The 27924-nt window shown below is 39.8% G+C and overlaps 2 protein-coding genes across 3 annotated transcripts in view; one reads left to right on the top strand and one right to left on the bottom strand.

Annotated features, from left to right (window-relative positions):
* The first annotated feature begins 616 nt into the window (after window positions 1-616).
* LOC149012758 (APO protein 1, chloroplastic-like) lies at window positions 617-5582 on the top strand. The gene is given in 5 exon segments (XM_089158159.1): window positions 617-777; window positions 867-956; window positions 3217-3418; window positions 3421-3583; window positions 4245-5582. Coding segments are annotated over 4 exon segments (1293 nt in total). The 5' UTR covers window positions 617-777; the 3' UTR covers window positions 5083-5582.
* Window positions 5583-6372: 790 nt separating this feature from the next.
* The window catches only part of LOC149012759 (phragmoplastin DRP1C-like), a 32017-nt gene continuing 10465 nt past the window's right edge, over window positions 6373-27924 (bottom strand). For both annotated transcript variants that reach the window (XM_089158158.1, XM_089158157.1), the window contains 5 exons: window positions 16240-16465; window positions 15588-15638; window positions 7736-7973; window positions 7475-7614; window positions 6373-6758 (listed from right to left, as the gene is read on the bottom strand). In XM_089158158.1, coding sequence (XP_089014284.1) covers window positions 6633-6758; window positions 7475-7614; window positions 7736-7973; window positions 15588-15638; window positions 16240-16465 — 781 coding nt within the window. In that variant the 3' untranslated portion in view covers window positions 6373-6632. The remainder of the gene's footprint in view (window positions 6759-7474; window positions 7615-7735; window positions 7974-15587; window positions 15639-16239; window positions 16466-27924) is intronic.

Here is a 27924-nt window from a genome sequence, read left to right on the forward strand (position 1 = left end):
GCTTAATTTGAGGTCAATAAACACATTAGGAGCGTTAATTTGATGTAAAACATCACCTAAACTAATGTTATTGATCAACACATGTCCGGCTATATGCGAGTGAAACAGGAAGTCCGAAAAACCTGCAAATTTGTATGAAATCCTGTTTGATCAATATAAATAATATAATAGTCAGCCATAACGAAGCAAGATGTACTCATAAAGGTTGAAGATTAGAGCAAAATAGGGTTAAAAACTTCAAATACAAGAAACAAGAGAGAGAATGGACATTGGCGACATATTGATGACATTGGCGACACATTGGTAATATTAGCGATATATCGGCGACACGTCGTTGACATATGGTAAATACCATGGAGGGAGTCATGTTGCCTCCCAATGACAGGGTGATATATCGCTTTGTGCCGGCGATATATTGTGGAACACTTTAAACCTGCACTAGGACTGCCGATGGGTGGCTGGGCATCGGTCAGAGGGCTATAATAGTCATTTTTGCCTCATTTAATTCAGGAACCGTTATTTAATTCAATTTTCACAATAACTCAGTTGTAAATCGGCTGGATCGGGTGTTATCGACAAGCGAGTCGACTTCCCCTCTCTCTCTCTCTCTCGCTCTCTGAGTCTCTGGTTGTTTTTTTTTTTTTTCTTTTCCCGGAGAAGAGCTCACACAGGCTATCCTGTTCACTGTTCCTTCCGCCCACAAACCCTGCCTTCTCTCTCTGTTCTCTTTCCAGAAAGAAACGCTATTTCTCTCTATCTGACTCCTACGCATTCTAGGTAATTCTCAAGATTAATCTTGCACTGTCATTTTTACGCATTTATTTTTTATTGAAGAATCTCTAAACCTCGGATGCTTATAATTGCAGATGGACTCCGTTTCCCTATCTTTTTCTTTCTCCCTTTCCACCAGGCTAAGAGTGGGGCGAACACTAACACCTAAACAAATACATTCAACGGTTAGAATCAATTTTTTTGTAATTTTGGTATTTTTCCTGATTTTATTTGTTGCTAGTATGCTTTTTATGGATAAATTTAATTTTCTCAGTTTTTCTGCTTGAAGTTGCTTAGATCCTAGCTGGTTCACACTATATATGAAGGAAAGATCCGTCTTTTTCTTTTGGATATTAATACTAGTTAGTTATTGTTAGTTTGCAATGATGCCCTGTTTAGCAGTTCTCCTACCCATTTAAGACAGCATGAAGATAAAAGGGGAAATGTGTCCACACTGCCGCTATCAAGAATACCTTGTAGTCCACCAATTGGCTTATATCTTCAGTCTCTGTTAGGCGTTCCGTGGAGGTATATGCACTTTATGAATAGGGCTGGAGCTTTGTTTTTAGTGGTTATTTTACTTAGAGGTTAAGGGCTTCCAGTAATGGTAGATGAGTTAATGAAGTCTGGTCCTTGCAGCCTAGTTTGATAACTCTGTTATGGAGCTCAAATTGGTAGGTTGAAATACCAAGCTGGTGTATTTTTTTTAGGGAACTTGATTGATGGTCTCAGTGGGGTTTTCACCTAGATTGCCTGAAATTTTATGTAAATATTTTGGGCCATTTAAACACAGCACTGTCGGATTTCATAAAAACATATTTCAAATAGTCTAGCATAGGTTGGTAGGTCACAACTCTTCTAACATGCCCTACTCTATACATAATTTGGGAAAACAATCAAATCACACAATTTGTGTAAAACAACTTAACAAATTAGAAATGTAAAGTACATCAAGCTCAACATAGACATCCTCAACTCCTCCATTCTCAAAATCTTATTTTATTACTTGTAGTTTCCAATAAATATTTTCTTGTCTCAATGCAATGGTCTTAAGGAAATGACATACAGGATCAGTACCCTTCAATTTGTTGTAGATTACGCAAAATTAATGATTGTTCAACATTTCTGTGCAATCCAGCAAGTTTCTCACTGAAAAAATGTGCTTTAGAAGCTCATTTCATGATTCATAGAGCTGCACCTCTGAGAGCACTCAAACAAGTTAGATCTATGTCCAGGTCAAGACTGAATCACTTATTAGCTTGCTTTGGGCTGAGATCCCAGTTCAACTAATATCTTATCTTGTTTAGTGTAATCCTCCTAATCTGCATATGATCTCAGAATTTTTTTTTTTTTTTTTTGGGAGGGGGGGTAGAAGATATTACCAAGACCTTGGCAAGTTCCTGCTCTGTATTTTACAGTTATGTGTCGTACTTGGGTCCTTTTCCTGTAATGTAGCTATTGTTTTTCTTGTTGCATTTTAACTCTTCCTTTTTCCATTCAGAAAAGTCTGTTACTTATCAAGAAGTCCAATCTCTATGTTTCTGTTGGTAATGAAAGAAAAAATTTATTCTTCTGATGTACTCCTTGAAGTTAAAATCAGTCTTTTCCAATCTTTCTTGACACTGGTCCATGAGAGAAACAAAGGGAATATCCCTTTTAATTTGTTAAATCCCTAACAAACACCATTATATTTTTTTTCCAAACCAGAAGTTCAATGTCATTTCCAAGTTCCTCATCCAAGAACAAATTGTTTCCAAAATTTGCCTTTGTAACAGGACAAGTGGAAGTGGTTAACCTTATTCTAGTTATTATGCCTGGAAATGAACTGTGAGGTTCACCCAAGCCACATTATCCTTTTCTCTGAGAAGTCATGGTCCCTAAAACAAAAGGGTTTAAGTATGCTGGTCCGTTAATCATATTTTCTCCTGGGTCATGGTGAACCATCCATATCTGACAAAAATAACTACCTGTTCTATTTATTTGCTTGAGGTGGGAAAAATTTTAAATCTTTCATCTTGGTTTTCTAGTAACAAGGGCAGATAGTTCTTTCAAAATTCAGAAGAAAAAGTTCTGCATGATGTTTCTTTTGCACGCTAATTCCAAATCTGGTACTCTCGCATCCTCATGCATCCAAGTTGAATAGTCTATTTAGCGTGGTTTGGCCACAGAGAAACAGAATAAGTTAAGAGTGAGAAAGAGAGTTTATTATTTAGGAGGCTACTTTAATTAACTTTCTCAGTTTTTAGCATAAAACTTTCATCTTGGCATCGTTAGCTTGATAAGGATGTTATTGATTCCATGTTAATGCAAGCATGTGCATCTTCTGTTACCCTCCAGTTACTATTCTCAGCTCTGTTTAGGATTCAGTCAGGTGATATTTTCTTCTAGATCGTCACTTTTTCTATGGTCTGGAATCTAATTCCTGCTTTTCTACTTTGCTGCCAGTGTAGGCACCAATTGCTTCAGCCCAGTGAGGTCACAACATCAAGGACCTTTGTTTGTGTTAGTGAGGGGCTCAGACCAGGTCCAGTGGTCAAGAAACAGGAAGTCTATCCACAGAATGTGGATTTGCCACCCATATTACCAAAGAAAAAGAAAAAGCCTTATCCAATCCCACTCAAGAAGATCCAGCAGGCCGCAAGGGCTGACAAAAACTCGCTGAAATGGGGAAAGAGAAGCCTCTTGAGCCTCCAAAGAATGGATTACTGGTGCCCGATCTGATTCCTGTTGCTTATGATGTGTTGGAATCCTGGAAAATTCTAATAAAGGGCCTGGGGCAGCTTTTGCATGTTATTCCTGTATATGGTTGCAGGTAACTAGTTAATCTTTTGTGATAATTGCCACATTGTTTCAGTTGTTCTTTGGCTAGTCAACTCTTCGTGTCACAAACCTGGGGGAAGGGGGTGGAGTTTTTTTGATCACTGGACTGAGGCTGGACACCACAGTTTTAATGGCCTTATGCCCACCTAGCCTGTGGTTTGGCCATTTCTGGCCTATGTCACACAGTGGGCCTGCAGATCCATTGTGGCGTTTTCTTCAGTGATGATATATTTATGTGTATTTTTTCAAACATCCTATGGTGCAAATTGCCCTTGACTCAGCATGGTAGCCTGTTTACATATTTAAGTAAAAAGGCTTAAAGCAATACTGAAAAGAAATGTATTAAAATTTTTAGAGAATGTCAATTAAACTTTTCTAAAACAAAAACATTGTTTTCTCCCCAAAAGAAAATCATATCTATTATATAGACAATAAAATGTTGAATATCACAGAATTTTTGCATATCCATATAATCTTTTATATTATATCTAATGTGTATTGCAAGTTCTTTATTATACGCATGTTATTGTTGGGTAGTGCCAGGGTAGTATACCTGACACCCACCCTAATTTCACCCAGCTTTCACCATGTTAAACCGAGGCCTGTATTTCCACCCCTTCACATGCCTAATGTCTTATATTTTCTCTTTGCAGTGACTGTTCTGAAGTCCATGTTGGCCAGACAGGTCATAATATTAAGAACTGTCTTGGACCAGGCAGCCAAAAACGTAGAAGTTTCCACTCATGGGTCAAAGGTTCTATCAATGATGTTCTTCTCCCTATTGAATCATACCACCTTTATGACCCTTTTGGTAAGAGAATAAAGCATGAGACCAGGTTCAACTATGACAGGATTCCAGCTGTTGTAGAATTGTGCATCCAAGCAGGGGTTGATTTACCAGGATACCCTTCGCGCAGAAGAACCAAACCCATTAGAATGATTGGGAAGAAAGTGATTGATCGAGGTGGAGTTGTTGATGAGCCAGAACCATGTCAATCTAGAGATTCATACCCACTCATGGAACTTGATACATATGGGGACCATGTTTTGCATCTTCCACCACCTGCAGCATCTGATGTTTCAAAAATCGCACAGGAGACTCTGGATGCCTACGAGAAAGTGAGGTGGGGTGTGAGGAAGTTGATGAGGAAATATTCTGTTAAGGCATGTGGGTATTGCTCCGAGGTTCATGTTGGACCGTGGGGACACAATGCAAAGCTTTGTGGTGCATTTAAGCACCAGTGGAGAGATGGGAAACATGGGTGGCAGGATGCGACTGTAGAAGAAGTTTTCCCTCCTAATTATGTATGGCATGTGCGAGATCTAAACGGACCCCCATTGGTAGGTTTGCTGAAGCACTTCTATGGTAAGGCTCCGGCTGTCGTGGAAGTATGCATGCATGCAGGTGCAGAAGTCCCAGAAAAGTACAAACCTATGATGAGGCTCGACATTGTGGTTCCGGCCTCTGATGAAGCCCGTTTAGCTGCATGAAATCAAATATAACTGAAGTTTATCCTCCTTGTTCAACATATTGTGTACATATGTATAGTGCCCCAAAAGGTATATAGATTTCTTTTTATCGATTTCCTCTGTGTTCAGCCTTAAAGGTGCCATTTAAAAGTGTGGCCTCTGAACAAAAGTTGGCAGGCTGGGACTGAACATGCATACAAATTTGAAGTACCAAATAGATTGTTGGATCGATGCAGGGCAAGCTGTGTGCCTTTGCTAGGGACAGAATATGCTACCTGTCTGATCCAAGTGAATTTTTCCAAATCAATATTGAATTGGAAATACAGTTGCATGGTTGGAATGTTTGATATAGTCTTGTGGCTATGTGAAGCAGAAGCAGTTGCCATAATCTTTCCAGTTCCTTATTTTTCTTCTTTTGTTTCCCATGCAATGCATTAACTCTCTTGCTAATTTGAATCTAAGTAGGAATTCATATGGAAATTGTAAAATGTATCTATGTTTATGACCAGAAGGAAGCATTGTTTCAGAATGTAATTTGTTTCTGTTTTATCCAATGGTAGATGGCTTGCTGGTGGCCTGTCGCAGGAATCTGGAAAGCTGTAGAGCGAGCTGATGAACATATGCTGGACTTTGTAGTGAGGCAGGTGACTCTCTCAATTCTTCAGTTGTCTCGGCGGAATCTCCTTGATGGGGACAGCCCAATCTGCCAGGGTCGATTGTTGCTTTCCGAAAATTTTTACCTTGGATGATGCATCTTCAGGCCTTCAATGGCCCGGAACCATAATGTATGGTTATGAGAGGCGGCTCTCGATGGCAAATTCACTGTTAACATGATGACTTGATTCCTGACCTTGAACGGTCATTATAAAAAGTTACATGGTTGAAGAAAATACCAAGTAAGGTGAATTGTACTTAAAGGAGATTGCCTTTGGTATTATTCTAGCAGACAATGTTGTTCAGGCCTCAATGCTAGAGATGCATGATTCTGCTCTCTAAATGTTTTTGGTGCCAAAGTTGCACATTAAGAATTTGGATCGTTTCTTTAGTAGAAGAATCCCGGCCTTGTAGAGATTGGAAATTTATTGAAATAAGATCGGACGTTCTTTCCTTGTTTGCACCATAATCCACTATTGAGAAACTTGATTTTCAAAACAAATGATTATATTGAGACATGAAGCAAAGAAGCCAGAGGAAAGGTAGGTAACTTCAAGACAAAAGTAGAATGAAGTCAAAAGATGTCATCTTTGCCAGGGTAAGATTTTTCTCCACCTCTCTTGTTTGGTTACCGTTGATGAAGTAAACTGGAGGGAAGAGAAGCAAAATGAAAAGTGAAAAAAAAATTGATCCCAAAAGCAATGCAAACAGAATCACTGACTATTATTTATCCATGCATTTATCATGCTGAGGAGTGGAGAAAAAAACTGCAAAGCCCAACTTAAGATTTTGTACATCTGGGCTTTTATTGCGTCAAGGTAAAAAAAGAATAATTAAATTAATCAATTAGGTAGCGTGCAATTGTGCATAGCACCCTGTGCTCATGCTGCAAGCAAGACCAACAATATTTGTTCTCTTCATTTCCATCCTACAGAGTCTATTTCATCCCTAGCTTTCTTGTAGAGCTCAAGCTTCTTAGCTAGATTTTCCCTCTTCTCCATGAGTCCTGGATCCTCATCTAACATTGCTCCTAGTTTCTCCTTCTGCATAGACAATCAATTTAACATCATCTTCAATACATTTTTCAAGATAAGATCATCCAGAGTAGATTTATATATCTACAGTCAATATGAGTTTCCTCTTACTTTCCAGATAATTAAATCAATCAAAAAAAAAGAAAGAAAAGAAGTATGATGTTTTTGCTCTAGCTGTATGTGCAGAGAAGGTCATTGATCTCTGTGACTCACTTTAATCTGAGCTGACCAAAATGCTACAGTACTTCCCGTTTTTGATAATCTAATTTTTTGATCAGAGACCATTGTTCAGTTCTGGGGGTCACTACGTTTTTTCCCATAAATCTCCAGACCTTCGGCATTGATAGATATTCAACAAGATGTGCATCAGTGATAACTGATATTGATGCCAAGTTAATACTTTGGAAAAGGAAAATTTCCCTATGATCAATAGATGCCAATTCAGCACTTAGGAAAAGAAAATTTTCTCATGATTTTCCCCAGAAAAGCTTCATTGGACATTCAGATGTGCATTAATATTATCTTTAATCTCTTTCCCTTTCCTTGCAATAATGATGATAGCATGTGACTAGAACACCTTCAATAAGACTAAACTAGCAGCCTTGCCTGGTTCTGGGGACTATGTTCACTTTAAATATTTGTAACAACTATACTCCTTGAATCATAAATGGAGGGATCTAAGGCAACCGGAAAATGGTAAAATGGTAAAATGGTAAAGACTTTACCTCCCTTCTTCCAATTTGAGCATAGAAATGATTGAGCAGTGAACGTCTTGCTTCTCTAACTTGACAATGAACAACAGCCTTGGGGATGGAGTTATGTAGCACTTCACCTATCATGCCAATATAAGCTGAGACATTTGAACCTGTGAGCAATTCAAAGACTTATGTTAGGATTGGAAAATGTCCAAAATTCCACAAAGCACCATTCTTTTTTTTTGTCTGAATCCGTAAATCCATGTAACAGAAACTTAAAAAGAGCAATACCAATCCTCCGGAAATGATTCTCTGAATATCGGTCCATATTAGAGCCGGTAGCACTTGTAGCATTTGAGTTCTTCTCGGGCTCCGTCGGGAGCTTCCGGAAGAATTCCACTGTCAAGTAACTAGATTCCATGTCCACCAGTCGTAAAATTGTTCTCCTGCCATCTTCGCGGAACCTTTCCAAGGCTTCTCCTGCTGCTGCTGCTATGTCAGATTGTAGAGTTGGGAACCTCTTCAATTCCTACAGAAGACCATAAAACACCAGTGGGCTCACAGGAAGCAAAGGCATTCATATATGAGATGTGTGCTGGTTTAGGTGTTTTAGATTGTGAAGACAGCATATGTATGTGTATTAAATTTTGTATCACTTAAGTCATCTTGGAAACCGATCCGCAAGAAGCGCCAGATTTCTCCTTGTCCTCTAATGGAGCCCTAGTCTTCAGAGGCATTGTGTGTACCAGCCGTAGAAGAGCTCAGGAAGGAGATCTTAAGTGAGGCTTATCAGTAATTTTGTATCACTTAAGTCATCTTGGAAACCGATCCGCAAGAAGCGCCAGATTTCTCCTTGTCCTCTAATGGAGCCCTAGTCTTCAGAGGCAGATTGTGTGTACCAGCCGTAGAAGAGCTCAGGAAGGAGATCTTAAGTGAGGCTTATCAGTCTGTGTTCATTGCGCGTCCTGGCAATACAAAGATGTATAGGGATTTTAGAGAGCATTTCTGGTGGACTGGGTTGAAGAATGATGTGGAAGATTTTGTTTCCAATTGTAGTACTTGCTAACAAGTGAAGGCCATTCGAAAACCATCGCATGGTCTTTTGTAGCCACTCCCAATGCCTAGTTGGAAGTGGGAAGATATCGCGATGGATTTTGTCACAGCCCACCTCGTACCAGTAAAGATATGGACTCGGTGTGAGTGATAGTTGATAGGTTGACCAAATCAGCCCATATCATTCCGATGAAGATTACTTACACCATAGACAAACTAGCGAGGCTATATGTTGATAATGTGGTGAGATTGCATGGTGTTCCGATCATCATAATATCAGACAGAGATCTGAGGTTTACCTCTAGATTTTGGAGTAGTCTGCAAGAAAGCATTGGGTACCAGTTGAATCTTAGTACGGTGCATCTTCCTCAATTAAATGACCAGTCAAAAGGACCATTCAGATCTTAGAAGACATGCTTCGGGTGTGTGTGGTTGATATGGGTGGAAAGTGGGATGAACACCTCCTTTTGGTGGAGTTTGCCTATAATAAAAGTTATCAGTTACTATCGGTATGGCCATGGTAAAAAATTCGAGGGAAACTCAAGTTTCGACTGGGTGAAAATGGGAAACTTAGGTGGAAACTTTGGAAATTTCGAGGAAACCGAGGACTTTTCCGTACAAGTTTAGACATCAAGTTTCAACAGGTTTTATAGAGTATTTTGGGGTGGGATCCTGTATTTGAGCTAATTAGAGTATAAAGAATACATTTGTTGTATTTTGCTAAAAAAATCAATGTAGATATGTCATTCAATGTACATAACATCAATGTAGAGTTGTCCAAAAAGTACATTATAAACTTAACAATTTAAGCACATAACATTCAATATATAATTTCTAACTTCAAAATAGTTGACAATAAAAGGAAAATACAACTTAGTGGTAAAAGGAGTGCCAAGAGTGGATTTATCCTGTGAGCTAAGTAAACTATGACATTTGTCGAACCAACGAACAGACATTCCATGACATTTTATGCATATGGTTGTCAAGTTAATCGACAACTGTAACTTTATGAATCTGGTCATCAATATGCTTAAGATAACCAACCTGAGGGAATACACACTTTGGATAGGGAAGTCTTAATGGAGGGGGTATTTGTCGTGGGTATTTGGGGAAACATAAAATAAACAAAAAAATTGAAAATTTGGGAAAGCTACGAAATTTACAGGAAAAAGTCTCAAGTTTCCACAAAATTTTCCAAGTTTCCACGAAATTCCCAAGTTTCCCACGAAATTTGGGAATTTTTTCCCTCATGAACTAGCTGGTCCAACTGGGTTGAACAAAGTTTCAACAAGTTTCGACGAAATTTCGACAGTTTCGATAGAAACTGAGGACTTTTTTTCGGTCCTCATGAGTTTCGTTTCGCATTTTCCAAAATGGGAAATTTCGGTGGAAATTTCGCAAGTTTCGATGGAATTTTGTTCCATGGGTATGGCTCCATTCAAAACTTTGTATGGGCAGATTTGCAAGACGCCTCTTTATTGGGATGAAGTTGGAGAACAATGCATTTTGGGTCCAGAGTTGATTAAGACTATTGGTGCTATGGTTAATCTGATCAAGGAAAGGATTAAGGCCATTCAGTTCAGACAAAAGTCTTATGCAGACAATAAGAGGATTGATTTGGATTTTTAGGTAGGTGAGCGAGCTTTCTTGAAGGTATCACCTATGAAGGGAGTGATGAGGTTTAATATCAAGGGAAAACTTAGCCCCCAATACATTGGGCCGTTCGAGATTATTGAGAAGATTGGGCCAGTTATAACAGTGGTTCCTCGTCATTCAATCCAACTTGTCACCAAACTAACAAACTTTCTATGCCCATGGGAACAACCTCAACTAGCTGGCTTCTGGGTGAAGCTCCCCAATCATTGCCTTTTTGTCTTTGAGAGCCGGAGTTGGGGTATTCATGTTAATGTTCGTGTTGTGCCCGCATCCTCTATTTTATTGCTAGAAGTGTAGTTCCCAACACACGCCTAAAGATGTAGTTGCAAGCTAGTCACCAGCAATAAAGATGACTTATTCAGAAATGCTACTCAAACGTGCAATGATCAATGGGACAAGGACTATTCTACAGGAAATGAATCACTTCCTTGCTCTTCAGTGCCTTCTTGTGGATGTGCACAGCTACCATTGTCCATAAGCCTTTACACATCTCCAGGAGACGACATGCGTTCATTGATTACTATACGATGTCATTCAATGCACTCAACTTCGTCTTCTAGTTTCAGTTCTTTTTTTTGTTTAGGAGCACTCTCTTCCCTTTGTCTAGGAAAAGTTAATAAGAAAAGCTTGATTTAGGATGTTTAGAGCTTTCTTGATCTTGTTGACTAAGGGTTTGACATAGTAGGCTTAGTGTGCCCTATCTTAGCCTTGTCTTAAGACAATTTCATTGCCTTTTTTCAAGTTAAGGTGGAAGAGCCCACTGCCCACCACCTTCACGCTCTGCCCCTGATGGAGTACTTCGCCCTGTAGGCGGCTAGGGAAAGAAAGATAGATAATATCTTTTATTACGCTATTTTGAACACAAGGCAAGCGGACTAGCAAGCTCTTCCTAGTCTAATTCTTTTTATTTCTTCAATAGGGAAAGGCCAGACTAAGAGGCTATCATCCGTCAACCTTTGACCAAGCAACTTGCTTTGGTCAGAAGCTTAGTCTGGATCAAAAATACACTTTCACTTAGTTTTTTCTTGGCCTTCCGCACTCTCTAGCTGTGAATATGATGGCAACTATCGAATCTTGGATCTGATTGAGAACCTTTTCAATTTGAGAACCATGGTCCGTGAGATTACCTCATCCTAGAGCCTTGTGGAACTCCCGTTAGGGGAATAGCCCCGCCTAGAATGAGGCAACCTTCGAAGAAGAGATCCAATCGAGAGCTGAGAATTCCCCCCAACATCCGAATTACCAATCCTCCGAGGGGACATTTTAGGAATCACACTTGAATTGAAAAGACTTTCATCATCTTATTGTCATCTCTTATCCCATTGAGCTTAGAGCTCCAACCCCGGCAAACACAGAATCTTGACTGAGTTTCTGTCCCACAAACAGAATTTTTCACCCATTCCATGATCTCTTGCTTGCAAAATAAAAGGTTCAATTAATAACTTTATGATATTTTTACCTTCCGATAGTAGTAATCGGTAAGTAGGTTACTTGATGGGTAAATAAAGGTTTATCGTATCAACAATCATAAATATGAGCTTAACAATTTGGTGCCATGAAAGAAGTCAACTAGAATATGGCAATTTTAAAGACCATAAAACTCAGTATAATTATATGAAGCATCCAATATTTTTTCGAGGATTATGTATTCTTCAAATTTGTAACTACTTGACACATGTGTTGCTTTTCTAAAGAATCATGTCAGTTATGTAGTCACAAATTAAAATGACAACAAAATCTTCTCAAATATTCGAAACAAATACCATGAGAATTTTACAACTGTTGAACTAAAACTTTCTTACAATTACATGAAGCCAAATTTTCTGTAAAAAGGGTCTTACCTTTTAAATGTGGTTTTGATTTGGATAAATGTCATGATACTTTTCAGCATTTTCAGGATTTGTCTAAATGCACTTTGCAAGTGATCTAACAATTTGGCTGAAAGTATTATACGGGCATTTGATTCATAGTTTAAAATGACAATGATTTCAGTTTGCAAAAGATACTCCTTCCAACTCAAGGTAGCACTAAGTTATGAAGAATTTACAATTATTATTGTTATTATTTTGGGGGCTATTTTTATCAAGCTTAACCATAGTTATTCCCAAATCTTTAACATAGTTACCGAAGTGGGATAGTGACCACGGCGTTTGAGGTCTCCCCTAGTCGGCCAAATGGCATCACTTCGGTGAACAAAGCGTTTCAGTGTGATTTTTTATACGATCATTTATGTGATATAAATAGCATACTAAAACTTAAATAATTCATATCAATTATATTTTGTAATTTTATAGCGAAAAGTTCAAACTTAGTTTGGCATTACGGTTAAGATTCATCTTAGTGATAATGCAAAGGAGTACTTTTCAAACCCTTTTGCCTCCTTTATGAATTATAATGGCATCCTTCAATAGTCCTCTGCTTCCTACACCCCACAATAAAATGATGTTGCAAAGAGGAAGAATCATCACCTTATGGAAGTGGCATGTCTTTTGTTGTTTGAGATGAAGGTGCCTAAACCCTTTTGGGCTGAACCAGTCTTGATTGCTTGTTTTCTCATTAATCGTATGCCATCTTCTATTTTTAAAGGGAAAATCCGTTTTCTACCTTGTTTCCACCTGTTCTTCAGTTTGCTTTACTGCCACAGGTCTTCGGGAGTGTCTGCTTTATTCGTGATCTTCGTCTTAGGTTATCTAAATTGGATCCCAAAGCTCTGAAGTGTATGTTTGTTGGTTACTCTTGCACTCGCCACTCAAAAAGTGTATTAGTGTTATTCGTTTGATTTACAGAAGTATTGTGCCTCTACAAATGTCTCTTTCTTTTGAAGTCCACAACTTCTTTTACTGACAATTCTATTTCCACTTTTGATGATGATATCCCAGTCACCATTATTCAGACTATTATGTCAGAGGATATTGTTTGTCCGTGAATTCCAGCTGATAAAATGAATAGCTCAATAGTGTACCAATGACGTCGCCAACAGAATGCTACTCCTACTCCCGCACCTCCGAATGCTACTCCTCCTCTCGCACCTCCTCCTCCGGCACCTTCTTCTTCCCCAAAACCAACTGTAAGTCCTCCCCCTCCTTTGTCTAACCTTAATGTTCCAATTACCCTTTGTAAGGGAACTCACAGTTGTGTTCATTATCTTGTTTCTAATTTTGTGTCTAATGTATCCTCCCCATTTTGCACTTATTTATCTACCACTGAAAATTACCCTCTCCGTAAGTCTGTTCTCGAAGCCTTGTCTAGTATAAAATGTCCAGTTACTATGATGGAAGAATTGCCTACCTTCATAACAATTGTACTTGGGATTTGGTGCCTTTAGCTCCTAGGAAGAAACCTATCAAATGTCTACGGGCGTTTGTTGTCAAAGTCAACCCTGATGGGAGTCTTGCTCATTTTTAAGCTAGACTCATTGTGGAAGGTTATGCTTAGGTGTATGGTGTGGACTTCTCAGAGACCTTTTTTCCTATTGCCAAGATGATACCGGTCCAAATTCTGATCTCTCTGGCTGCCATGTGTTAATGGCCTCTATTTCACCTTGATGTTGAGAATGCTACCTTTAATGGTGATCTCCATGAGGAAGTTTATATGGAGCAGCCTCTAGGGTTTGTTGCTCAATAGGAGAGTGGTATAGTGTGCCGTCTTAAGAAATCTTTATATGGGTTGAAACAATTACCTTAGACATGGTTTGGTTGGTTCACTTCTATGGTGTTAGATTTTGGACTTACTCGTGGCAATGATCATTCAGTATTTGAACATCACTTTATCTGTTTTCATTGTTTATGTTGATGACATTATAATCACTAGAGATGAACCCACAAGGATTAATAAGTTGAAGTTATATTACAAATTGCAACAACAATTTCATACCAAGGACTTGGGAAGATTGAAATATTTTTTGGGCATTAAAGTAGCCTTATCTAAGAAAGGGATTTTCTTGTCACAACAAAAGTATGTACTTAATTTGAGGATAGAGGTTGGATTGCTTGGCTCTAAGCCTCTACATACTCTTATGGATCCTAATGTAAAGCTTATGCCAGAAGATGGAGATGTTCTCGATTATCTATATAAGTATCGAAGGCTAGTTGGAAAATTGAATTATCTCACTATGACTCGACCTGATATTGCCTTTCTAGTTAATGTTGTGACTTGTGAGTCAGTTTTTGTCTGCCCCTAGGTCATCTCATTGGGACGCAAATCTCTGAATATTGAGGAACCTTAAGAAGGCTCCTAGTTGTGGACTACTGTATAGATATAATGGTCGTAGAAGAGTTGAAGGGGTTTGGTGTTTTTTTTTTTTTTTAATGCAGATTGAGCTGGATCATCAGTTGATGGAAGGTCAACCACAGGCTACTGCACTCTAATTGGTTGTAATCTTGTCTCTTGGAAGAGTAAGAAACAGATTGTTGTTGCTAGGTCAAGCACAAAGTCTAAGTATAGAGCTATGGTTCAGGTCAGTTGTGAGTTGATATGGACCAAACACATGTTGAAAGAGTTAGGCTTTGGTGATGATTCTTCTATGATAGTGTGGTGTGATAATTACACTGCGATTCGTATTGCTACTTATCAGATGTTTCAACATAGAAAACATATTGAAGTTGACTACTACCTCATTTGTAGAAAGCTGCAACAAGGTTTAATTTCTCCAAAACATGCTCGTATAGGAGAACAGAATTGGCTGATTTACTGACAAAGACCTTAGGGGCTGCCAAGGTTGAGTACATTTGCAACAAGCTGGGCATGTTTGATCTCTATGCTCCAGCTTGAGGGGAGTGCTAGAAGAGTCATAGGTAAGAAATAAACAGGATCTTGAGTTGGCAATATTGCTAACATGAGAATCCCAACTTTCCTTATTTATGTAAAGCATAGTTTTCTTTTTTTATTTTGGTTTCCTTGCTGGTTTTAATCACGAGAGTGATCTATAAATAAAGTCTTTGGCTGTAGGAGCCTTACACGATGAGTAAGGCCTCCAAGTTTTTTCTCCAATCTTCTTCTCCTTCTTCTTCCTCTCACCATTCTGGTTTCTCCTCTTCATCTATTCTCTGACTTACAGTAACAAAGCCAACCACCAATAGTATGTAGTGATATGGAATAAATTTCAATCCTTCAAAAAAACCCTAAAAAATGAAAATCAAATGCAAAATGTCAAAAGAAAAAACAACCGCTCTGCTCATAAGGTATCATGGCATATAAGGTGTTGCCTTGGTGTCATCTAGAGACACAAAGCATACATTTTTAAGCATACACAAGAAGTGAGCCATTGCTTTGCGCCTCCTAAAATGTCACCTTGGCGACACTTTGACATGATCTTTATAGATCTTAGTTAACGAAACAAAAACAGAATATTTCTAACTAGGATGAATTCTTATCAGTTATCATGTGCACAAAATTCACTCATGCAAACAGTTTTCTCCAGCTACTTAATACTCACCTGTGTCTCACCTATCGACTTTCGAACAAGATCTTTCAAAATCAAGTGCACCTGAAACAAGAGAGAACATCTACATCAATAAAAACTAAAGTTGAGTCTTTGTCTAGAGGTGCATTTTCACATCACTTGATGCAAATAAAATAACAAACTTCACCATCTGAATTCTTTAGAATTTAATGCACCACAGATATAACCTTCCATATGTGCACAAACAAATAGATTACCTTGGTTTTGGAAGTTCCTCAAAAACAAAACCATTCATCATTTACTATTAGTTATTTATGTTTTTCAAATATTTTTTTAATCAAAAGGTAGTATGATATAAATCATATAATTACTTTATTACTTTCAAAATTATATAAAATCATGACTTGACATAACATCACAAGAAACCATCCACAAGGGCTTGGATAATGAGGGATTAAATAATTCAAATCAAGAAAAAAAGCATTATCAATTGATATTTAACAGCAACCTATTTGAATATGTATGTTGAAACAAAAAATTGATATGCTGAACATAACATTATAGTGCTTCCCATGCATGAGGTTCAGTGATGAACCAGCTAGGTACACCATGGTTGCAAGGCCAGCTTACAATTGAAAAGTAACAATATCTTCAGCATACAGTTGAATTAAAACCAGAGTATTACAGCGTCAACTGAGGCTTCAGCTGGGCCCTTAAAGTATCCAAGGGAACTGTCAATAAGCCTTCTATATCCCTGTTCTGGAGCAATCAAATGGGGCTGATAACCGTCTGCTTCTGAAATAACTTTCCGAACATTGTGTAATGAAAGATGTCGATCAAAGGGAAGCTTCTTCAGAGCAGCTGGTAACTGGTTATCGAATACCCCGTATATCCGATCTCCACCAGGTCTCCTGAAAGAAACAAAGAATTCAATAACTACAAAGGCTTTTTATGGAAAATCAAACACTGCCTTGAGAGGAAAAGAGAAAATAATTTCCTATTATGTGGGATTCCATAAGCTAACATGCCATACTGAAAAAGAAAATCCTATTACATTTTAGCATGAGCTGCACTCTAAATGCAGATCTGGTAGATAAGTAAGTTGGTGGTGAGTTTCATGTTGAAAGAAGAGAAGAATTCAATCTGAGGTAAGAAGAGAAAGGAGAGACAGAAAACCAACATCATGTGGGTGAAGAGAATAGAGAAGGGCTAGAGAGCTCTGGAAAAGAGGGGAGAGAGGGGGACGAAGAACCTCAATTCTCAAACAAATTATTTCTAATCCATTCATGCAATCATAGGTGAGGTATATCCTCTTACATGGAATTGTAACTAGCATACAAGACTTTAAAAAGGAAACTAGGAACCAAACAGAGCTAAGTAAGGAGACTATCATTTGGGGGCAGCAATAAGAGAAACCTGGAACACCAAGAAACCAAAACAGGAAATGGAGCTATCCTAATGCTTAAACTTTCCTATCGTGATTCATGACTCAACAGCCCACCATCATAAAGAAAGTGGAACTGAATTAAACCCAACAACATACTATCATAAAGAAGGTGGAAGTGAAGCTAACTACTAGTCTCCTATTAGTCCCAAGTTATCTGGAATTTCCCTATCCCAAATAAAATTGGTAGAAACAAGGAAAGAAATATGATACTACTTAGCTTGACTTTCCTTCTTCCCTAGTTCTTCTTTGAATTTTTCCCCTTCCGGCATTTCCAACCGTTGCCCCTATAAAATCCAAATCCTCCCCTTCGTCTTCTTCGCTGACAAGCCTTTTGATTCTTCAATATGTGGACCTTATTCCCTCTTCCTTTCCACTGTTGCCACTGCCTCCCCCCCCCCCCCCAGCTTTCACTGCCAAACTAAGAAATGTCAAATCTCATCTCAAACTTTGGAAGTTCTCCACCTATGGCAATGTCTCCTCCCGCATTTCCTCTACCCGTGCTGATCTTTCTTCCATCAAGGCCCAACTTCTCTCTAGCAGTTTGGACCCCCTTCTTGTTTTTTGGATGAATAAATAAATATATTAAAACTGGAAAAGGAAAACAAGGTCTCTAATTAGGAGACCGAAAAGAAGAGATAAGGCCCCAAGAGACAACAATAAGCATGTTCCTTGGAGTATCATCAACAAGAGGGTGGGGCAAAGCTAACCACCAATAAGATACATCAAAATAGATGGCATTCCAAATACTGTCTATAGTGCGGGATTTGAAGGTCCATCTCCGAAGATTGCACTCCCACCAAAGGTGATGGATCAAGGCACAAAATACTAGCTTACCAGTCAGATCGCAGATGGAAGAGCCTGAAAAGTTTCTCAAAACCAAGACCAATCTCGGAAGAATCCATAGGATCGCCTCGACCAGGGCCAAATGGAGGCTATGGTTTTCCCCAAGATAGATCTGTAGAAGGGGCAAGAAAAGAAAAGGTGTTCTAGGTTCTCCAAGCCATTCTAGCAAAGGATGCAATTTGGGTTAGTAGGGATGTGGCGGCTAATAAGGAAGGATTGGGTGGGGAGGGCTTGGTTGAGGGCTCTCCAAAGGGTAAGGGAATGATGGGGAATGTAACCTTTGAACCAAATCAAAGGGGGCCAAGGGGGCTTGGGATTATGGGGTCTGAGAAGGTTCCAGGCTGATGAAGTGGTGAAGGAATTGGAAGGGGAAGGGAGCCAGATGATGAGGTCTCTAGTGGAGCTGGTGATAGGGGGAAGAAATTCCCAAACCTGTGTGATAATGGGGAGAGGGAAAGGAATCCAGGACCCATTTGAGATGAAGTTTGACAAGGGGGTGGATGGGTGTTATAGCGCGGGGCCCGGGGGCCCGCCACAACAGCCAAATGAGCGGGGACCAAAGAGGGGTTATAGAGAATGGGGGGGGGGGGGGGGGGGGAAGTATCGCCCCCCATCGAAGATGTTGGAGGGCATAGGTGAGCCGGAGTGGTGACGAGAGATGAAAGGAGTAGACCCATCTAACCCAGATAGAATCATGCTTTGGGGCAATTTTCCAAATGAGTTTGAGGTGGCAAGCAAGGTTAACATCAATGCGTCCATCGAAGCCACTCAGAGGCGGCAACGGAAGCCAATTGATCGGGCGAATGAATCCCAAGAGTTGGAGAAGAGAGGAATGGAACTAATCAGGGACACTAGAGAGAAAAATGGTTGACTTGTTGAGATTGACCCGAAGTCCCGAGAGGGATTCAAATTGAGAGAGGGTTGAGAGAATAAAGAGGAGATGGATGGGTGATTGGCTTTAAAGAAAATGATGAGATCATCAACAAAATCAATATGGGTGAGGTTGAGGGACTTGCACTTGGGGATGGGGGAAATGAGGAGGTGGTTAGTCTTGGCTTAAAGGATACGGGAGAGGACCTCTAAGGCGAGGGAGAAGAGATAACGAGAAAGGGGATAGCCTTGGTGGATCCCAACACGGGAGGGGAAGAAGCCCGGAACCGGGGAGCCATTGACGATGATGGAGAAGCGGGGAGAAGAGATACAAGTTTCAATCCCATGGATGAAAGGGGGAAGAAAACCCATAGAGAAAAGAACATCACTAATGAAATCCCAGCGAATAGAGTCAAAAATTTTATGAAGATTAACTTTGAGGAGCGCAACCGGGGAGTGAGAGGATCTATCAAAGCCCCGGACAATCTCTACACAAAGGAAGAGAATGTTATCCGCAATGCTATGGCCCTAGATAAAAGCCGATTGATTCGGGCTCACAAGGGACGGAATCGCCTTTTTTAGCCTATTTGCTAGGATTTTAGAGATGAATTTGTATAGGAGGTTACAGAGGGAGATGGGTCGGAAGTCAAAGAGGGAGGACGCACCTGGCTTCTTGAGGATAAGACAAAGGAAAGTTTAATTAATGGAGGATAGCTGGGAGGGGTTAAGGAAGAAGCTATGGATGGCATGGACAAGATCGATCTCAATGAAATCCTAGAAGGCAAGAAGAAAAAAAACCATATTTAAGCCATCAGGACCCGGGGCCTTATTGGGCTTTTGGGAGCGAATGGCAACAAGGATTTCTTCAGAGGAGGAAATGGCGCAGAGAGAAGAGAAGGAAGAGGGGTCGATGAATTTGTTAATAAGGTTGGGGGAAGGGGAGCGATGAGGCAGGGAGGGGGGGATAGAAGGTTGGAGAAGAAGGAGACGATCTCAGCCTTGATGCTGGCCAGATCAGAAAATGCAGGTGCCATTATTGGAAATGAGAGAGGGGATGGTGTTGAAGTTATTCCAGGCTTTGAGGAAATGGTGGAAATAGGCAAAGTTGGAGTCTCCAAGCTCGAGCCATTTGATTCTAGCTTTCTGACAGAAGAAGCTTTCTTCCACGGAGAGCAGGGAAGAAAGCTCAAAGGAGAGGGATTTTTCCTCCTCAACAAGAGTGGGGCAAGAGGGGTCATTTTGAAGGAGGGATTGGGTGAGGTGAAGTCTAGAACGGCAGGAAGTGACTCTATCTGAGACATTGCTAAAGGTAGAGGAGTTCCAAGAGCAGAGGGCTTCTTTAGTGTTGTGAAGCCGACGGGCGAAAGCAACTAGAAGGAAAGAGTGACAATGGACATGCTTAGACCATGCTTCCAGAATGGTGGGCAAGAAAGAGTCATCAGCCATCCACATATCGAAGAATTTGAAAGGCTTCAGGTTGAAGGAGGTGGGAGGAGAGATTTGGAAAGCAGGGAGAGTGATCGGAAAGATTAGGGTTGGAGAAGGAAGCATGGGAAGAAGGGAATGAAGAAAGCCAAGAATCGTTGGTGAGAAAACGATCAAGCTTAGAGGCGATTCGAGCCGGGCCCGACCGGCAATTATGCCAAGTGAGGGGGTGGCCCGACCAACAGAGATCCGCAATCTTGAAGTCATTAATGCAAGCATTGAAGTCATCCATCGCGATAGGATCCGAGGAGGAGCCACCGACACACTCATGGGAAAACCTAGTAATGTTAAAGTCCTCACCAATACCCCAGGGACATTAGGGGAGACAGAGGAGATAGATCTGATATCCTCCCAGAGAGGGCCGCCGTCGCTGTCACGATTGAAGGCATATATAATGGTGAGGAGAAAGGGGGGGAAGGGGTTACCTAGGATACTGAGATGCATAAGATGGGGAGATGATAAGAGGAGGGAGACTTGAAATCTCAAGGGATCCCATAGAATCCAAATCCGACCATTGATGGAGGGGGAAGAGTTTGAGATGAAAGACCAAGAAGGGGCAATGGACCGAACAATCCGATGGGCATTATCCATATGGACATGAGTTTTAAGAAAAGCACAACATGGGACTTTAGCTAAATTGATGGTGTTTCTAACATCAATTTGCTTTGCAAGGGTGTTGAGACCCGTGACATTCCATATGAAGAAATCAAACATTGTTAACAGGGGGGGCAACAATATCGCAAAGGGGGAGGGGGCTGGGGGGAGGGGGCTAGGGGGAGGGGAATTCTCACACAAGGGGGACCCGAGCGGCGATGGCGTTTCAAATATATCCGGGTCTATGGAAAAGGAACTAGAAGAGGGGAAGAAAGGCTCGGGGATGGGGAAAGGGATAACAAGGGTGAAGGGAGGAGTTGGGATAATGGCGAGAGGGTTCAAGTTTAAAGGAGACTGAGGGTAAAGGGAGATGGGCTGGGGGTCATTTGAAACCAAGTTGAGGGTTGAGTGGGGATCGGGATGCGAGAAACAGCTCTCCACTTAACCGACTCTCCTCATCTCCCAAGAACAAAGCTTTTTGCACCAAAAATCCTGTATTAAATGGCTCGAATTAGGAGATTCAAACTCGGTCTTCTTTCACCTCTCCCTCAGAGCGCATAATAATTTCAATTTTATCTCCCTCCTCACCTCAATGGTTCTTCCATCTCCTCTACCTCTGGCATTAAAGAGGAAGCCTTCTCCCATTTCTTCTCCATTTTCAATCCTCCCTCCCCCATCCCTCCCCTACTCATCAATAAATCCACCCCCCTTTCTTCCTTCTGGAATTCCCTCCAAGCCATCCCCTCTAATGAGAAAATTATCTCTGCCATCCATGCCCTCAAACCCAACCGTGCCTTTAGCCTTGACGGGTTCATTTTGGGTATTCACTGCTATTGTGAGGGTATTGTGGAAACCAAGCTGACTGAAGCTATCAAATTTTCTTCCTTAACCCAATTAGATCTCCCACATCAACCAAACCTTCCTCTGCTTGATCCCCAATTCTCTTGGAGCCTCTTCTTTGTCTTATTTCTGGCCCATCTCCTTATGTAATCTCCTCTAGAAGTTTATCTCCAAAATCTTGGCCAACCATATTAAGTCTATCATTCCCTAGCTTGTCAATCCTAGCCATTAGGCTTTCATCTCTAGTTGTAGCATCAATGACAATTGTTGGTTGAATTCTACTAGGAGTCCAACTTTATTAGAGTTTTTGTTTATGTAAATTTCTATCTCTTGTTACCCAAGTAAGGGTATTTATGTAATAGTGTTCTTTTCACTTTATTATAAATAGAGGATTTAAGATCATACTAATTAATCAAGCCATTCTACCAACATTGTGTTTCTCAACATGGTATCAGAGCCTAAGTTCGATTAGGGAGGAGAAAGAGAGCCTAAGTTCAATTAGGGAAGAGAAAGAAAAAAAAAGAGAAGACCTACCTCTGCCGCTGCAACTGCTCCATTGAAACCCATCGCTTCTCCATTGAAACCCATCGCTGCTCCATCAAAACCCATCGCTGCACTGCTCCATCGAAATCCATCGCAAAAACCCATCTTCTTCTGATTTTTTTCTTTCTTTCTTCTTCTTTTGAAACCATCATAGCAACCGACTCTTCTCTTCCTTCCACCTTCTACTTCTGGGTTTTTTTTTTTCTCCTCTCTGTTCTTTTTTGAAACGAGAGCTCCAAACCCTCTTCTCTTCCTTCCGCCGTCTACTTCTTTTTTTTCTCTCTGTTCTTCTTCTGAAACGAGAGCTCCAAACCATCTTATAACCATTGAACCAAGGGTCTAGTTATAATTGCATATATATGAGGTCTCTTTTGAAAATTCAAAGATTTATAGGGGTCTATATGGAATTATCAATATTTTCAGGGGGTTATTTGTAATTATCATATTTTTAGGGGCCTACTTGTAACTATCTATATTTTTAGGGGGTTATCTGTAATTATCAATATTTTCAGGGACTTATCTACAAGTTTCCATATTTTTAGGGGGGCTATCTGCAATTATATATGTTTTCAGGAATCCATATGCAATTATACATATCTCCAGGGGTCTTATTGCAATTTTGCGTATATATTTTTTGCGACATTGCAATTGTTTTGAAAGGGTGAATACTGAAGAACTACAGACATTTTTTAGGCATGGCAACCACCGATGGTACTACTACCCATGGTAAAAAATTCGAGGAAACTCAAGTTTCGAACTGGGTGAAAATGGGAAACTTAGGTGGAAACTTTGGAAATTTCGAGGAAACCGAGGACTTTTCCGTACAAGTTTAGACATCAAGTTTCAATAGGTTTTATAGAGTATTTTGGGGTGGGATCCTGTATTTGAGCTAATTAGAGTATAAAGAATACATTTGTTGTATTTTGCTAAAAAAATCAATGTAGATATGTCATTCAATGTACATAACATCAATGTAGAGTTGTCCAAAAAGTACATTATAAACTTAACAATTTAAGCACATAACATTCAATATATAATTTCTAACTTCAAAATAGTTGACAATAAAAGGAAAATACAACTTAGTGGTAAAAGGAGTGCCAAGAGTGGATTTATCCTGTGAGCTGAGTAAACTATGACATTTGTCGAACCAACGAACATAGACATTCCATGACATTTTATGCATATGGTTGTCAAGTTAATCGACAACTGTAACTTTATGAATCTGGTCATCAATATGCTTAAGATAACCAACCTGAGGGAATACACACTTTGGATAGGGAAGTCCTAATGGAGGGGGTATTTGTCGTGGGTATTTGGGGAAACATAAAATAAACAAAAAAATTGAAAATTTGGGAAAGCTACGAAATTTACAGGAAAAAGTCTCAAGTTTCCATAAAATTTCCCAAGTTTCCACGAAATTCCCAAGTTTCCCCGAAATTTGGGAATTTTTTTCCCTCATGAACCAGCTGGTCCAACTGGGTTGAACAAAGTTTCGACAAGTTTCGACGAAATTTCGACAGTTTCGATAGAAACTGAGGACTTTTTTTCGGTCCTCATGAGTTTCGTTTCGCATTTTCCAAAATGGGAAATTTCGGTGGAAATTTCGCAAGTTTCGATGGAATTTTGTTCCATGCTACTACCTCCACTGGCTTTGAATAATACCCCACTCTTCATCCTCTTTTGGTAAGGTTTAATGGAACAAATTATTTGATCTGGTCTCGATCTGCTTACTTAACTATTGCCAGAAGAAGATTTGTTGGACACATTACGGGCACACTATCAAACCTACCACCACATGTGTGTTACAGGATAAATGGATCTCGAATGACTCTCTTATTATGTCATTCCTTTTGAATTCCATGAATCCAAATATTGCTCATGGATACCTATTATTTGATACTGCAACCCAAATCTAGAAGGCTACTACTGAAACATATGGACAATTGAGAATGATGCACAAGTTTATGAACTACAGAAGAAGCTTCATGAGACTACGCAAAAGGAATTGACTGTGGCCCAATATTATGCTGAGTTGCGATCTCTTTGGCAGGAATTGGATCATTATAAGGGACTATCACCCCACTAATCCGGATGATGTGGCTACTTATAGGAAGCATGTTGATAATATTCGGGTATATGACTTCTTGGTAGGTTTGAATGTGTAGTATGATCAGATCAGAGTGCAAGTGTTAAGTAGTTCTCCCTTTCCTACACTAGAACAGTCTTATACCCTTATTTAGTGTGAGGAAAGCCGTCGATTAGCCATGCTTCATGCTCCTATTGTGAAGAAATCAACGTTACAGTCTATTAGTATTAAATTTGATTTGGCTAAAGAGTTTGTCAAGTGTGAGCAGTCACAAACCATATCATACCAAGGCCAATTGTTGGAAGCTCCATGGGAAGCTTGCTGATTTTGAGAAAAAAAAGCACAAAGAAGGGGAAAATCGAAAGCTAATCTTTCTGAGACAGTTTCTAAAACACCCTCTGCAAACGTTGGTTTTTCACAGGAGGAGTTAACTACTCTTCGACGTATTCTGCAATCTTCTACTGCCGGGTACAGCCTCTACTACTGCTTCCTCCATTACCCTTACCAACTCCTACCTTGCTACTTCAGGTAACACTTTAATAAGCTACCATGTTTCTTCAGTTTCTGCTCCCTGAATTATTGATACAGGAGCCACAGATCATATGACAGGTTCATCCTCTTTTTTCTTACATTATGCTCCAACTTCAGGAAAATATAAAGTTCGAATTGCTAATGGCTCTTATTCTTCCATTGTTGGAAAAAGGGACCATTCAACATTCTCCATCACTTTATTTGTCTAAAGTTTTACACGTTCCCTCTTTCTCTACAAACTTTCTCTCTATCAGTAGTCTTACACATAACTTGAATTGTAAAGTGACATTTTTCCCATCTTACTGTGTCTTTCAGTATCTGGTAACAGGGAAGGAGATTGGACATGGTAAACTAGACAATGGACTTTATCTATTGGAGACAATTAGAGGATCTACTTCTGCTTTGACTGCATCTCCTAATTAGGTCCATTCGGTAATACAGGACCTTCAGCAGTGGCACCATAGGCTAGGTCACCCCCCTCTGGAAACTCTTAAGAAAGTATTTCCTGATTTAGTTTCTTCTTGTAAAAAGGATGAATTTTTTTGTGAAGCCTGCATTTTTGCGAAGCAGACTTATTCTACTTATTTACCTTCTCTTCATAATAGAAAATCTATTCCTTTTGGACTAATTCATACTGATGTGTGGGGCCCTTGCCGACGTGTGTCTATTACTGGCCATAGGTACTTTTTTACTTTTATTGATTGTCACACTCGTTCAACATGGATTTATCTCTTAAAACAAAAAAATGAGGTTTTTCGATGTATTTGTGATTTTCATAATATGATTAAAACTCAGTTCAATGCCACTGTGAAGATCCTTCGCAGTAACAATGGCACTGAGTATAATGATGGTGAATTTTAGAGATATCTCTCTGTCTCTGGCATAACACACCAGACCAATTGTGTTGATATAGCTGCCCAAAACGGGGTTGCCGAAATGAAGAATTTGCTCTTTTAGAGATAGCTCATTCACTTATAATTGCTATAAATGTCCTTGACCAATACTTGAGTGATCTATACTCGCTGCCTCTTACCTTATGAATAGGATGCCCAGTAGGATACTTAGTTTTAAATGTCCTAATGAGCTTCTCTAAGGAACCTCTTCTTTTATTATTCCAACAAAGATTTTTGGATGTATATGTTATCCCAAAATCACAGCCCATCAAAGTAAGCTGGCTCTCTGTGGCATACGCTGCATTTTTATAGGGTATTCTGCTACTCAGAAAAGATGCAAATGTTATCATCCTCCTTCCAGGAAAACCATTGCCTCCATGGATGTAATTTTTAATGAGTATTGCCATTATTATACACCTCTCCAGGGGGAGAGTCCTAGAGGAGACGTGCTCTTTCCAACTCTAGATCTTTCTATAACACCACCACAACACAACTTAGGAGTTCAATAAGTGTTTCCTGATCAAGGGGAGACTTCAGCTAGTATACCTGAGGACTCTAATTCTCCCCCTCCGTTTTCTGAACCATGTGAAGAACCTGGTCAGGGGGAGACAACTCCTGTGAGGCACACTATTGGGGTCTTTCAAAAAAGATTGACCAGAATAAGGAGGTGCAGACTTATCAGGGGAAGAATTATAACCGGCTAAAACAGGTGGAGAAAGGTGACACATTACCACTTCAGTCTCCTGCTCTAGAATCAAATTCAACTGTTCCCCTTGAGGTATCTTCTTCTAATCTTCCTATTACTGTTAGAAAAAGAGTCAGATCTTGTACTCAACATCCCATAGCTAAATATGTTTCTTATGACTCTTTGTCTGACTTTTACCGTGCTTTTATATCCTCTCTATCATCTATATCTATTCCTAAAAGTTGGCAAGAAGCCTGTGCTAATAAAAGATGGAAGGCAGCTATGGTAGAGGAAATGCAGGCAATGAAGAAAAATGATACTTGGGAGCTAGTTACATTTCCTCTAGGAAAAAAAACCAGTGGGCTACAAATGAGTGTTTGTGGTTAAACAAAATATGGATGGATCAGTCAACAAGTTGAAGCTAGACTAGTTGGAAAGGGGTTTACCCAGACCTATGGGATTGATTATCAGGAGACTTTTGCCCCTGTTGCGAAACTGAACACTGTCAAAGTTCTGTTGTCTGTAGCTGTGAACAAAGACTGGAACTTGCACCAACTAGACGTAAAAAATGCCTTCTTACATGGGGAGTTAGAGGAAGAAATCTATATGGAAATCCCACATGATTTCTCCGATGACAATACTGCAGTGAAAGTTTATCGGTTGAAGAGGTCAATTTATGGGTTAAAACAGTCTCCTAAATGTTGGTTTGGACGCCTCCTGAAGGCAATGACTTCTATTGGGTACAAGCAAAGCAATGTTGATCATACACTATTTGTCAAGAAGTTAGGTACTAACATCACACTTCTCATTGTTTATGTGGACGATATTATCATCACAGGGAATGATGGTGAAGAAATTCAAAATTTGAAGGACTTTCTTAGTTGAGAGTTTGAGATTAAAGATCTAGGGAAGTTACAGTACTTCTTAAGGATTGAGGTGGCTCGATCAAAGAAGGGTATATTCCTATTCCAAAGAAAGTATGTCATAGATTTATTATCAGAAGTGGGAATGTTGGGGTGTAAAGCAATTGATACCCCTATTGAAGCTAGAGCTAAACTTAAAGAAAAAGAGAGAGATCTAGTGGACAAAGGAAGATACCAAAGGCTGGTAGGAAAGCTTATTTACCTATCCCACACCAAACCAAACATAGCCTATGCCGTGAGGATACTGAGCCAATTCATACATGATCCATATTTAGCTCATATGAAGGTTGTTACTAGAATGCTGCAATATTTGAAGGGAACTCCTGGAAAAGGAATACTTTTGTCACCCCACTGATAATCTAAGAGTAGAAGCATAAACTGATGCAGACTGGGCTGGATCTTTAGACAGGAAGTTAATTTCAAGTTGGAGAACTAAGAAACAAAATGTAGTAGCTTTATCTAGTACCGAAGCTGAATATAAAGCTATGGTTTGTGGAGTTTGTGAGCTACTATGGTTGAAAGGCTTGCTACAAGATATTGGAGTCCAAGTTTCAAACCCTATGATACTATATTGTGACTACGAGGCTACCATTAGTATTGCTAATAATCATGTGCAATATGATCGGAATA

This window comes from Hakea prostrata, chromosome 6 (genome assembly GCF_041222555.1).
Source record: "Hakea prostrata isolate BN-2017 chromosome 6, UWA_Hpros_2, whole genome shotgun sequence".
NCBI lineage: Eukaryota > Viridiplantae > Streptophyta > Magnoliopsida > Proteales > Proteaceae > Hakea > Hakea prostrata.